Source organism: Kogia breviceps, chromosome 14 (genome assembly GCF_026419965.1).
Source record: "Kogia breviceps isolate mKogBre1 chromosome 14, mKogBre1 haplotype 1, whole genome shotgun sequence".
Taxonomy (NCBI): Eukaryota; Metazoa; Chordata; class Mammalia; order Artiodactyla; family Physeteridae; genus Kogia; species Kogia breviceps.
The window spans coordinates 21,158,279-21,172,532 of record NC_081323.1 but is presented as its reverse complement, the minus strand read 5'-3'; the positions used below and the strand labels follow the sequence as shown (position 1 = coordinate 21,172,532).

The window sequence follows — 14,254 nt, the reverse complement described above, 5'->3', positions numbered from 1 at the left end:
ACCTTACATTGCTGCAAACGCCCACTGTCAGAGTTTGGCTTTCTGTGCGGCAGGCACATGAGCCCTTGCTCGGTAACACAATGTAGTAGCCAGTAGCCACCTGCAGCCGTGGAGCACTTGAAATGCAGCTAGTTCGAATTGAAACGGGCTGTCAGTGTAAAATACACACCACATTAAAAGACTTTGTAGGAAAATTAAGAATGTAAAATATCTCATTCATAATTTTTATGTTGATTATGTGTTGCAATACAATATTTTAGACATATTAGTTTAAATAAAATGCATTATTAAAATGTATTTTACCTGTTTCTTTTTCTCTTTTTAATATGGCCACTAGAAAATTTAAATTACCTATATGGCTTGCATTTGTGGCTCACGTTATATTTCTACTGGACAGCACTGGTCTTATGGGAGCTGAGTTGAAACACATCGATCCAGCATTTATTAGTGTCTGTTTAAGAGATTTTCGGTCTCTGCCCTTGGGGACTTCAGACAGGATGGGGAGGGGGACAGGTATATCAACATGGAACTAAAAGTCACTGTGATAAATGTTTGAGTTGTCCATGTTCCAGGGTTCTGAGAAGAAATCTGGGTAGGCTTCACAGAAGAGGTGACTTTAGTGTTAAGCATTATAAGATGAATAGGAGTTCACAAGCTGGGTAAGGAAGAAGAGGGGCACTCCAAGCTAAGAGGTTGACAAGTGCACAGGATGTTAGAAGAGATACAGGGAGTTCATTCTGGTCTGAACATGGTTTGTTTGGAGAAGGGGCTGGAGATGGAGCTGGACAGTTGTAGAGCATTGAATGCCAGTGAAGTTTAGATCTGAGGGAGGCGCTGAGGCTAGGGAAAGGCTCTTAGGCAGGAAGTGTCTGGTCCAGATGTTAAGTGAGCTCACCCACCCACCCTCCTCAAAAGCATGCAGCAAACAGACCAGACCTGGTTTGAATGTGAAAAATAAACTCTTTTATTTCAGTACTTGCTCTTTGTGGCTCAAAAGCACATCTACTGCTTGCTTGGAACCTAAAAGTATTTATAAAACCATAGAGAAATAGAGCGATATTTATATAGAACATATATATTTCAGCTCAAGTGCTTCTTCCTGTGCAAAGCAGAAAGTTCTAAGTGCATCAGCGTGACTTTCTCCAAATCCCTCTCTGGGATTTGGGGGACTCTGGAGGCTTTGACCCCACTCCAGATACAGAATTCTCCCCGCTTCCCTCTTCCAGGCTGAGGGAGGCCCAGTCACATGGAGAGAGCGAGGGGTAAAGTCAGAGATGGCAACTTGTGGGGTCCCTGAGCTCAGTCAGGGGCAAGGGCTCTGTTCCAGGGCCCTGGCTCTTCAAAGAGTGGGTGGCTGAGATGCCAGCCTTGTTGGTGTGTGACCAGCACAGGCAGCTAAGGCTCTTGTGAAGTCTATGCATTGTGGTGGGTGTGATCATGGGTAGGACAGGGGCCTCCGGGGCTCTTTTCCCCTAGAACTGGGCTCTGAAGGAAGATGCCTGGGCACAGGTGGGGGGCTCAGACAGGGCTCTGGGCAGGAAGGTGGTTATGGTCATGGTCTCATTCTCCGAAACGTCCTGGCCTGTGACCTAAGGGTCTGTGAAGCCAGGGAGTAAGATTCAATGTCACTGGCAAGGCTGAGTCATGTAAGGCACCAGAAGTGCAGAGCTGAAGGGGCCTTGGAGATGAGCTGGTTCAACCACTCTGACCGATGAGCAGACTGTGGCCCAGAGAGGGGAAGGCAGTGGCTGGCCAGACTTGGGGCTCAAACCCAGGGCTCTAACCCCTCCAATTTCCTCCTCACCTCCTCATCCTAACTGGATCCTTTTTAATCAGGCCCCAAATGGCCTCTCTGACAGTCAGGTCAGGGCTGGTGTGGTGAACGGGGCCCTGGACTCAGAGTCAGAAGGCCTGGCTCCATTCCTGCATCTTCATATTAAGCAGCCTTGCAAATATTCAGCGGTGCAGGGCCGGCCACCTCCCTTCTCCTCATCGAGAAAGCGGCTCCCACTCTGCAGTTTCCCATGGCAGTTAAATGGGTCAGTGGCCGTGTGAGCCCAGGAAGCACTTAGTAGGTGACTCACAATTGCGCGGTGCGGGGGTACTATTGGGCCGGGGCTGCTGGGATGTGGGAGGAGCTTGGGTCTGGACTATTCCTGGGATCCTCCCGATCTGCACCTGCTCAGGCTCTGCCAATGGCCCCTGGGGCCTGGGCACAATCTGGGGAAGGGGTTCAGGACACCCTAGGGAGCTGAGTTCCTTGATCTGGTCACTGGGCACACTTTTTCTCACCTGCTCCCAGGGAAGGGGCTCTGGAGTTGATCAAACAATATGGCGGGTGGTCAGTGGCTTTCCAAATGGCATCTGGGCTGGGAAGGGAGGCTGGAGTCCCTCCTCCCCGGCCCACCACCACCGCCCAGTCAGCCGAGATCAGGGCTCCTACTGTGGAGGCACAAAACATTCCTCACAGGTGAGGGAGGTGGGGAGCCCGGCTCACGGGCACCTGATGGGCCGGAAGTACATTCGATTCCAAAGACCCCCCCATAGGCAGCCCACCCTGCCCTGGGGTCTGGGGCCCAAGAAGGGGCAAATTTTGCTCATTAGCTTGGGATAAAGATTGGGGTCAAGCTGGGGGCCCTCGGCTGGCTCAGGTGGGGCTGGCACGGGGGCCCTTAGGAGGTGTTAACAATGACGTTCCTGAAGCCCTTCACGGCCTTCAGCCTGTCGCTCTCGAAGTTCACCACCAGCTTGTGGACACCCGCGTTCAGGGGCAGCAGGTCCACCCTCACCTTGACTTCCTTCCCCGCCTCCACGGGGTCCGGGCTGGGAGAGAGAGAGAAAGAGGGTGAGATCAGGACCCTGGCCTGGTCCCCACAATGGGGACAGGCCAGGATGACACGTGACTACTGAGCTCTTAGCCCAGAAACTCCATGGATGTATATAGCTTTGTGCCAACAGAATAAAATGGGTCCCGCTCACCACTCTCCGAAGGCCTGGGCCATCTGCCCTCCTATGTGTAGAGGGGCTGATGTGTGTGTGTGTGTGTGTGTGTGTGTGTGTGTGTGAGTGTGTGTACATGAAAGTGGATGGTGTGCTTAGGGGTAAGAGTGTGGACACTCATGTGACCACATGCATGAAAATGCATTGAGCTGTACATACGTGACTTGTATGCTTTACTCTATGTAAATGACATTACAATGAAAAAGTGAAAAAGAAGAAGTGTGTATGCTCGTAAGTGTACGTACATACAAATATGTATCCGTGAGGGTACACCACACAGGCACGTGTGTACACCTGTGTGTATGTGAGGACTCGGGTGTCCCGAGGTGGCTGCTTAGTGAATGTGTACCTGTTAAGGTTTGTGAACACATGTGCACAGAACGCAGCTAACGTGTGGGTATTTGGGCGTAGACACGGGGGAATATTAGGCAGGTGTGTGGGTGGGTGTGTGGGGAGGGAGAAGAGGGGTTACGGGTCGGGGTTCAGTGCCGGAGGGTGCCCTTCCCCCCGCAGCATCTGCCCTCTGCTCCCAGGCCCCCAGGGCTGCAGGGACCAGCACTTACATTTCCACGGTCTTCTGCTCCTTGGTCAGGCCTGCCCCCTCCACGGTGAAGGTGCAGCCTGACAGCGGCACGGGGAGCGGGTTCCACAGGGACACCTCAGCCACCAGCTTGCGATTCTGCTTGGGCTCTCCCAGGATCTAGAGGAGGCATGGGGCAGATGTCAGGGGCAGCACGGAGGGAGAGCAGCCCACAGCCCCTCAAGGGCATGCAGGGTCCCAACTGGGCCATCTCCATCCTTGCTGCAGTTTGGCCCAATGTCTGCCCGGCTCCGCCGCTAACATTCCTCTCCTCATCTGGAAAACACAGATGATGACACCTGCCCAGGCCTCCTTCATGGAGCTGAAGTGAGGCTCCACGCAACCCTCAGAATGTGTAAAATGCCTCCCTCATTCTAGGGTCTAGGGTGGAAAGATCAGAGTCTTTGGAGCCAGGCTGATCTCTGCCCCTCTCTCACTGTGTGACCTTGGCAAAGTTACTACCCTCTCTGAGCCTTGGTTTCTTCATAGGAGAGAAATGCCTGACTGCAGGGTTCTCATGAGGATGAACTGAGCTAATATGCGCAAAGCTCCTAGCAGACTGTCTGGCACAGTGCTCACCCCCTCCTGCTCTGCTCTTTACCATTTATTTGTAACTGCAGCGTTTGGGGATCTGGGGCTGTGACTCCTGCAAGTGAATCACTATGCTGACCATGAAGTTGGTGATAAGAATAGTCAGTTTTTATTGAGCCCTCATAATGTGCTGGGTATGGTTCTATGTGCTTCCTGTAGATGCACATTTAATCCTTACAACACCCATTTTATAGATGAATAAATAGACTCCAGAGTCAGTGCCGTTAACAACACATCCCTTCCTGCCCCACCAGGGCCCCAGGACCTGAGAATCTAGCATTAGTAGTTTAGCTTTTAAGGGTCCATGAGTCTGAGATCCCTAAGTGCCATGATCCTACTACTCTGGGATATTAGGATTAATTCCTAGAGGCTGTGAGTCCCAAATTCTTTCCGCTTCATGATGCTTTTCTTTGATGAACCTAGGATCTGAGGAACCTGGGGCATCAGAGATCTTGAGGTTGCAGGGAGGGAGGTGCATGCACGTGTGGGGACCTGTCCGGGGACCCAGCCAGCCCTTACCCGGATCTTGATTTCTGGATTCTCCAGATAGATGTCCCTCTCAGCCAGCAGGTAGCTGTTGGCAGCTGGCTCGACGAAAAGGCCCCGCACCTTGATGAGGTTGGACTCGGTCAGGCAGTCACAATACTTTTCGTAGAGGATTCGAAGGGGAATGCTCTTCTCTGCAGGAGGGGAGAGGGGAGAGCACTCATGACATCTGAATCGTGGCCCCCGCCTCTCCTATGGCATCTCCACAAGGCACAGAGAGGGCAAGGAATGAACTTGAGGTCACACAGCTGGTGAATGGATGGGCATGTCCCAGCACTTACCCTCACCTGCCCTGGCTCCAAGGCTCCCAGGGAGGAAGTGGGGAGGGGAGGCTTGGACTTTCATCCTGCCTCTGCCCTTCACTAACTGGGGATGCTGGGCAGGTCACTCCACCTCTCAGGACCTCCATTTCCCCCCATGAGGTCGGTAGAATTGTACCGACCTCATGATGTAGAGGTTTGTAGAGAATTGTACCGACCTCAGATGAAGAAACACTTCTGCCAGTAAGTGTTCAGATCAGGAGAGCTGGCCCTGCTTGGCCACTGTCTGGCTGTGTGAACCTGGGAAGATGACCTCCCCTCTCTGTTTCTCCTCTGTTCCCTCTCTGTTCCCTGGGACATCTGGCATCCGCTGGGCAGAGCTAAGACCAGAGGTCATTTCAGAGCAAAAGCCACACCAGTGATAGGGGTGAGAAAGAAGCCGGCAGGGCCAACCCTTCCCACTGCAGAGAAGCAAAGTGTGGACTGCAGCCCCATTTCTCTGACAAGAATACTGAAGCCTTAGGGCACCAGGGGCCAGCTTACAGGAGGCAGGAAGGAGCAGTGAAAAGGGCACAGGACTGATTCTCCACAGGCCCTGCTTGTTCACTCGGTCGCAGGGAACCTTGGGAAAAACCCCTTCTGCTCCTTGGGCTTCCCCCCATCAAACAACAATGTTGGAGGGATGGTCTTGGGCTCCATGGAGCCCAGCCAGCCTCTCCTCACTGTCCCAGTGCCATGATGATGATGGGGAATGCTGTTTCTTCTTTTTCTGCCATCTGTCCCCTCCGCCCCTTACTAGACCAGCGTTTCCCAAATTCCGGCCATTCATGTGATTTTTCACATGTCTGAGTAACTCCTCATTAAACAATTTTTCTTTCAGTCCCCTCGCTTTCCACTTTTTAACCTTTTTTGCTTCGGGAACCTTTTCATCATTATTTGCAGAAAACCTGTCTCATTTACCATAAGTAGAAGGAAGCTGGTAAAAACAAACACCAGCAAACAAAGCCATATTTATTCAATTCGGGCCGATATTCTCATCTGCTGAGGGCTCTGAGTTTGAGACCTGAGCTTACTGTTAAAGAGGGAGGTTAGCAAGGGTCTGGGGTGCCCGGGCCAGTGAGCACCCGCTGGGAGGTCATCTCTAGGGCCGGGAAGGCCCGAGCAGACAGTCACCTTCTCTCTGCATGAGTCAAGGTCCAGGTCCTGGCTGGGCACACTGGTGTTCCCCATCCCACTCTCTGGAAAATGTGTGGCCAGCCCTCTAGTCACTCATTCCTGGGGTGGATCTGCCCCAGCCTCTGCTCAGATGATGTGGGGGGAAAAAAAAACCAAAGCTTCTGCCAAAAAGGAGTGAAAATTCCTGGGTCAGGACCTGGTGGAGGAGAGTGGAAACTCTGACCAGCTCCACAGGAAAGAAGGAAACCATTGTCCTCCAGGAACATGGAGGAGGTGGCCCCAGCTGTTAACTTTTCCAGGAGACTTAGGTCAGGGTGGGGCTAGACCTTTGAGAACGGCTGTCTACAGATCAGGGGCCTTGGCCTTGGCTTCGGGCCAGATGCTGGCTGAAAGAGGGAAACGTTTGCGGTTAGTGTCTACTCATTCCTTAGATGATTCCTTTGATCATCACAGAGATCAGGCTGCCTGCATTCCTCATGACCCACCTGGAGGGGTGAGGGTATCCAGAGAGAGAGAAAGGGTGGGTGGCAGGAAGGGAGAGAGCAAGGAGGCAGGGTGGGGGACAGCTGGATTCAGTTCAGCTGTCCTAGGCCTGGCTTCCCGTCCGCTAGTACATGGAAATCCCCCAGATCTTATCATCAAAGAATAACCAGCAACTCAGCCAAAGTTCAGGGTCTCACGGGGTGGAAGAATCACTCTCAGTTTGACTTTGGCCTTGGAGGCCTCAATAGGGCATCCTGGCCTAGCCCCACCTGAGGGCAACACGCAGGACCACTGCTCTCCTCTGCCCTCTCCCGACAGGCTGTGCCCCTCAGAGGTCTCCATAGCAGGAGGGACCCCTCCGCTTTGAACACAACCCCTTGGAAGAAACACTGGCGGCTGTGGCTGAAGCAGAAGAATGCTGCGAAGGGCCTGAGGGTATCTGGGAGGCAAAGGGTGACTCAACAGCAGCCTGGGTGGAAGTTATTCTGGCATCCCTGGCTCAGGTTGCAGTTCACCTTATGATACACATTCCAGGAAAGACACTTCCTCCCTTTGAAGCGGTTCTGAGCGTGAGGAAGAACTGACACGTGTGCGTTCACACAAAGAGGCTGGAAGGGCTCTTCAAAGACGAACCAGCCTTTGCACAAATAGGGAACCCGGGGCCTGGAATGGAGAAGAGAAATACCCAGGAGGCCACAGCCTGTGGGCAGAATTGCAGGAACTAGGACCTCGGTATCCCGACCACCCCGCACACCTGTAGGGATGGAGCCCTGCCCCTGACTCGGGGCCTGGATGTGGAGATGAGAGCTGAGTCCTCTGCATACCAGCAAGGTTGGCAGTGACTCAGGAAGCACTGAGCCCGGCCCTGAGACCATTGCCTGGCACAGCAGGATTCAGGAAAGATGCTTTTCAGCCTCCCCACACCTGTTGGCACTTGCTCAGCGAAGAATGAAGAGCCCCGCCGTGTTCAGGCACCATTATACACTTTCCAGATCTTTCCTGAACACACATCTCCTTCGCAGCCCATGATGGATGAGTGTGACTCGAGGCTCAAGGTTATACATCTAGAAGGTGGGAGAGGTTCTTCCCTGGTGGTCCAGTGGTTAAGACTCCGAGCTCCCAATGCAGGGGGCACAGGTTGGATCCCTGGTCGGGGAACTAAGATCCAACACGCCACATGGTGCGGCCAAAATTAATAATAATAATAATAACGGAAGGTGGGAGAGGCCAGATTCAAAGCCAAGTCTGGCCTCCGAACACGTCTTTTAGCAGCATAAGTGTTGGGGCCCCAGCCCTGGTGCCACGTGGCTCTGCCCCTAGAGTTTGCCGTTGCTCAGGGACCCTGACAGAGGGTCTGCTCTGTCCTGGCGTGTGGCTCCAGGGTGCCTGAGGTGGGCCTGAGATAGAGGCCCCAGGGTTGACGGATGTTCTACTCAGATCATGCTGACCCCAGGTCCTCTCCCAACTCGAAGACCCCCCTGCCCTCCCCATGCCCACAGGCTCCAAGTGCAGGAACGGAGAATGGGTTGCTGGGGGGGATAGGGGACTGGGCTCCATGCTGCCTCCCTAAGTGACCTCGGCAGCCGCAACCCCTCTTAAGGTCTCCAGCTTAATTTTAGGGAGATAACCAGTAGTGGTGACAAAGCCAGCAGTGAAAGGGATCAAGGGGACGATGACTGTGCAGGCGTCCGACCAAGAAGCCAGAGCGACAGAGGCTCTGCCCAGGGTTGAGGGCTGGGTGAGCTACTGACATCATTTCAGCCCCAAACAGGGAAGGGGATCTGCTCCCAGGGAGGCTGGGCCAGGCACTGGAGCCATGGAAGAGGAGAAGATCAGGGCTTTTCCTTTCCTATCACTGTTAGGGCCACACTGTCCAGTACGGCAGCTTCCGGCCACATGCGGCTGTTTAAGTGAAGTTAAAACTTTAGTCCCAAAATTACACCATCCACACTGCAAGCCCACAATAGCCACATGGAGCTAGTAGCCACCGCACTGGACAACGCAGATACAGGACATCCTTATATCACAGAAAGTTCTCTGGGTAGTGCTGGTCTTGAATCTCTTCTCTCTGAGCCTGAGAACCTCCAGAGAAACAGGAGAGGTTTTCAAAGGGGCTCTGGGGAAAGGCACCTGTAGTGTGAGTTGCTGGAGACGGAGGAAAGGAATTTGCTGGAAGGGGCAGCAGAGAGTCTGGGAAAGCAGTCAGGGGTCATGCCAAGATGAGATGTAACAAAATAGAATAGCTGCTACGAGTACAGGTTCAAGTCTCCATCCTGTCACTTCCTGTGTGGCCTTGGGAAAGTTACTTAACCTCTCTGTGCTCAGTCTTCTCATCTGGAAAATGGGGCCATAAAAGAATCCACCTCCTACTTTTGTTATAAGAAGGAACTGGGTTGCTATTTATAAAGTGCCGAGGACAGGGCCTGACCCACAGTGAGGGCGATGGGAGTGTCTGTGAGGTAGATGGCATACGTTCAGCTCTCAGGGCACGACCTATCATGTCATCAGGGTGGTCAACAGCTGCTCCAGGAACACAGGGCCTTACCAGAGAAGGACTCCAGGGAAAAGTTGAGCAGGTCCTTGGTGCCACACTCGGGTCCCAGGATCCCATTGTAGCTGACGGTGCGGGCACAGAGCAGGAGGCAGCCACTGTGGTCCTTGGCAGTGTTGTTGGTGATGTGGGCAAAGACGTCAAAGTCGCTGCCCCTGTTCATGCCCTGGCCCACACGGATCCGCATGGCCACCCCTGTCTCCTCTTTAATAGCCAGTTTGTTCTGGTGGTTGGCCCTTGTGAAGGCTTCCCTCTCCTCTGAGGACCCTGTGGGGACAGGGAAGAGAGCTTCATCACAGCTGGAAGGGGGATCAATGAGGAGGAGGCTGGGAGCAGGGCAAGCTGGCTTCTCAGAGTCCTGGGGACTCAGTGCACCCCTGAGGGAGCCCCTTCTTTACCTTACTGTGCCAGGAGGAGGAAAGAGTATTTTATTTACTTTCCACAAGTGAACTCCTATACATCCCTCAAGACCCATCTCCAAATGACCCCTCTTCCAGGACACCTTCTCTGACTACTCCTTTCCCAGGATGAGAGCCACAATGTCTTTTGGAGTTTCATAGCTGCCTATTGCCTGTCATGGTGTTTTGGCCCACCAGGTTTTTTTTCTGTTCATATGCTTACACTCTCAAGCCTCTTGAGGACTAAGACTGTGTTTTACTTAATCTTAAGTCATGCCCAATGCCTACAACAGTGTTTGGTGCCTAGTAGGCACTGATACAATGAGAACTTTCTCACGTCTAAGCATTTGCACAGGAACCACTTCTACCTGAAATCCTTTCCCTCCCTTCTCTACCTGTTGAGCTTTCCAGCAGGAATGACTGCCCCCTGCTTTATATTCCATTTACTTCTCCCAATGTGCCTTCTATTTTTGTCCCCAGTGTTGTTGGGTACATATTTATTTCTTCTATCAAATCATCAGCTCTAGACCTTCCAGAGGCCAGGGAAAGCATCTTCTCCTTCTGTTTTAGTCCTTCCCACTAGAGCACGGCCACTTAATAGCGAATCCCCAGTCAGCCCTGGAGAGTCAACGGGGGTCAGATAAAGGCTGTGGTTTCTTAGTCACTACTATAAACCCTACTGTGCTTGGCACACCGTAGATGCTTAGAAAATATCTGTCTATTGAATTGGCCATTGGATGTGCTCAAATCCAATTTCTAAAATAAACCACATCTTTTTCCCACTACTGATTTAATATTAGTAGCAGAAAGAAGCTTCATCTTTGTGTCTGATTGAACCCATCTTATTATCTTTAAGTTTCTTTTGGTCCATTTCTCTTTAAACCTTTCCAATCTACCTTCAGGCCCACTTCTTCACCTGTGTGTGAAATGCTAAAACAATTAACACTACAGAGTTCCAGGAACTTCTCTTCCAAGGCCCCTCTGGACTTCCAAGCCTCTTCAGCACAAATACTTTGCAAACACAGACCTACTAGAGCATGGACTTGAGGATATGGGGAGGGGGAAGGGTAAGTTGTGACGAAGTGAGAGAGTGGCATGGACATATATACACTACCAAACATAGGGTGGATAGCTAGTGGGAAGCAGCTGCATGGCACAGGGAGATCAGCTAGGTGGTTTGTGACTACCTAGAGGGGTGGGATAGGGAGGATGGGAGGGAGGGAGACACAAGAGGGAAGAGATATGGGAACATATGTATATGTATAACTGATTCACTTTGTTGTAAAGCAGAAACTAACACACCATTGTAAAGCAATTATACTCCAATAAAGATGTTAAAAAAAATAAAAAGATGGAGGGACCTCCCTGGTGGTCCAGTGGTTAAGACTCCGTGCTCCCAATGCAAGGGGCCCAGCTTCGATCCCTGGTCAGGGAACTAGATCCCTCATGCTGCAACTAAAGATCCCGCATGCCACAACTAAAGATCACACATGCCGCAGCTAAGACCCAGTGCAGCCAAATAAATAAATAAAGATTAAAAAAATAAAAAGCATGGAATTGACCATCTATTGTTGGAGCTCCCACCACTAATAAGCTCTGTTAAACAACATGGACATCGTGATTTTTCTGTTAAGATGCAAGCCTCTCTTGTATAACAGCCATCCCTTTCAGTTTTATTGGGTCAAACCAACAAAGAAAGTGAGGCTTAAAAAACCAAATAAAATCTTTCTGTGGAATATAGAATTCTTTTTCTAAATGAATAATCCTTTACCACTGTCCCCCTGCTCCCAGTGTGTTTGTCAAGTTTGCACCTGATTCTAAGGAATTTCTTGAAATGGAGAGTAACCTACAGATCATTGTTGTTTGCAAGCTGCCAGAAAACACACACACACACACACACACACACACACACACACACACACGCCCTCTGGGCTGGTAAACAAGCTGCTTATCTGCAGGGCAGTGATGCACCTAGGGCCCCTACCCTCCGGGTACTTGTAGGTGTGGGTAATGTCCTCCCGCTCATCTCTGCCCACGCTCTTTGTGCTGATCTTCTGCCCCACGACCAGGGAGTGGTTGATGGACTTGTGCATGGACCCATCATCCTGCCGGATCCAGTCCACGACGTCGGCGTTGACCTCAGCAAAGACGAAAGGGGCATCGTACTTGGTGCTCAGGTCGCCCACCTTGATGGCACGAACGGGAACCGGGCCACAGCAGTATGTCCCTGGTTGGGAGGAGGAGGAGGGTAAGATGAGCCTGGGCTGAGGGGAGGGTGGTACCTCCAAATCTTCCACAATTCAACCACATGTAGCCGAAAACCTAGAGACCATAGAGCCTTTGACTCAGGGATTCCATTTCTAAGAAGGCAGCATCAGGTAAGAATTAAGAATTCCAGGGGAGGGAGTTCCTTGGTAGGCTTAGTGGTTAGGACTCTGTGCTTTCACTGCCGGGGCCCTGGGGTTCAACCCCTGGTTGGGAAACTGAGATCTTACAAGGCATGCAACAAGACAAAAAAAAAAAAAAAAAAAAAAGAATTCCAGGGGACCCTGGAACCCAGCTTCTGGGGTTCAAATCTCAGCTCAGTCTCTTATTAGCTGTGTGACCTTGGAGAAGTCACTTAACTTCTCTGAGTCCTGGCGTCACGTGGGGATATTTGTACCTACCTAATAAGGACTGGCAAACACTTATCGCTATGTGTTTGATAAAGAGAAATGTATCCCAAGGCACTTAAGGAAATGAGGGAGCCGACAGTAGGCAATACTTTACAAGGGTGTGTGTCTGCCTGGTTTCCTGCCCAGACTGAGAGTAGAAGTCAGTGTCCGACACTGACTCAGGGAGTGTGTGCTGACGAAATGAACAAGAGAGCTCAATGCTTATCTGGGTGTGGTTTACCACTGCCTCAAACTGGTCACAAATTTAAATGTTGAGGACTAGAGGCTTGGTAGCTATATTACAGTGCGTCCATTTGACGGAACGTGGTAACATTAAATTAAAATTAAAATCACAGAAAACTATCTGATAGCGAAATGCTAATGATATATGCAGAAGTGACAGGGCCAGGATGAAAGGCCATGTGCAGGAAGAGTTCTTAACCTGGGGTCCATGGAACCCCCAAGGCGCAGCAAATAGAATTCAGGAGTTCATAAACTTGGATGGGAAAAAATTACATCATTATTTTCACTTCCTTCGACTGTGAAAGAAGACCAAAAACCACAGTCTTTGGTGCACTTATGACTTGTCACTCATAAGAACCACAGATATTTTTATATCTCTTTATAGTTGTTACAGATAACTGGAAATATAGATTATGTTCATCTCTACCACGAAATTATGGAACTTATTGATTCTACTAATAAATCTTTTTATATAAAGCATATATTACTATATCACAAATTTATTTTAAAAATTTTGATGACTATATTGCAATGTAATTGAACCCTAGGTGTTATAGTGTGTGTATTTAAAATATTATTCTGAGGAAGGATTCATTTGAAATTATTGGAAGCTGTGTGTGAATGTTAATGAAATTTCTTGGGGGGAAGAGGACAAAGATGCTATTTGACTTTTTTTGTGTGTGCTTCTCCATATTTTCTGTTTTCCACGATGTGCATGAATTACTTTTCAAATTATAAAAGAGGTGTTTTGGGCTTCCCTGGTGGTGCAGTGGTTGGGAGTCCGCCTGCCGATGCAGGGGACACGGGTTCGTGCCCCGGTCCGGGAAGATCCCACATGCCGCGGAGCAGCTGGGCCCGTGAGCCATGGCCGCTGAGCCTGCGCGTCTGGAGCCTGTGCTCCGCAACGAGAGAGGCCACAACAGTGAGAGGCCCGCGTACCGCAAAAAAAAAAAAAAAAAAAAAAAAAAGAGGTGTTTTATAAAATATCAGTGAGGTCCCCCAACACTCAATGTTCTTTGGAGTCAGCCAGACCTGGGTTAGCATCCAAGCTCTGCCCCTCTCCAGCTGAGGAGCCCCTCTGCTGGGTGGGTCCCCTCCAGCCTCTGTTTCTTCATCTCGGTAATGGGGCCACACCTGCCTACCCACCTTCGCTCTTCTCCTGGGGCGTGGGGTCCAGGGCCTGCCACCCCTCGTATCCCGGCTGCAGGTCAGGCCTGGTCATCCACGACTCCACCCAGCAGTGGAAGTTCCTGTTGGAGAAACAAAACAGAACATGGACCAGGACTCTCACGCAGATGTTCACGGTCACCTCCTGCGGACTGTCCACACTTGCTTTGTCCTAAGCTGACCCCAGAACATCCCCTCCCACACTTTGCTCTTCCTCTGGGGGCCCCAGTCGGGTGCGCCCTCCTACCCTAGGAGTCCTCAATCCCTCTCCCCTCCTCCTTTCCCCTCTCAGTGGCTCTGCAAGCCCAGCTGACCGGATCTCCTAATTTCTCTACACTTCCTTCTTTTTCAGCTCACAGGCTCTGCCTGGATTCAGACCCACCCCCCCCACCCACCTGGACCACAGCCCCACCCCCTGCTTCCAATCTGTCCCCACAGTCATCAGCAACACCCCTCTCCAGTCTGAAGCCTTTGGAATCAAGACCAGACCCCCAGCCTGGCAGAGCAGACCGGACGGTGCGTTCTCCCTGACGCCCGTTCATGCTCCCTTGGCTGACTTTCCTTCCTCTTGGCCTTTGCTCCTGCTGTCCCCCTCCCAGAGCCTC

The 14,254-nt window shown here is 51.2% G+C and overlaps 1 protein-coding gene across 1 annotated transcript in view; it reads right to left on the bottom strand.

The window, feature by feature from the left end:
• Positions 1–940: 940 nt before the first annotated feature.
• TGM2 (transglutaminase 2) overlaps positions 941–14,254 on the bottom strand; it is a 32,628-nt gene continuing 19,314 nt past the window's right edge. Inside the window, exons 8-13 of the mRNA XM_059038921.2 lie at positions 13,629–13,732; positions 11,570–11,812; positions 9,182–9,454; positions 4,691–4,851; positions 3,564–3,700; positions 941–2,823 (exon numbers count right to left, since the gene is read on the bottom strand). Coding sequence (XP_058894904.1) covers positions 2,673–2,823; positions 3,564–3,700; positions 4,691–4,851; positions 9,182–9,454; positions 11,570–11,812; positions 13,629–13,732 — 1,069 coding nt within the window. The 3' untranslated portion in view covers positions 941–2,672. The remainder of the gene's footprint in view (positions 2,824–3,563; positions 3,701–4,690; positions 4,852–9,181; positions 9,455–11,569; positions 11,813–13,628; positions 13,733–14,254) is intronic.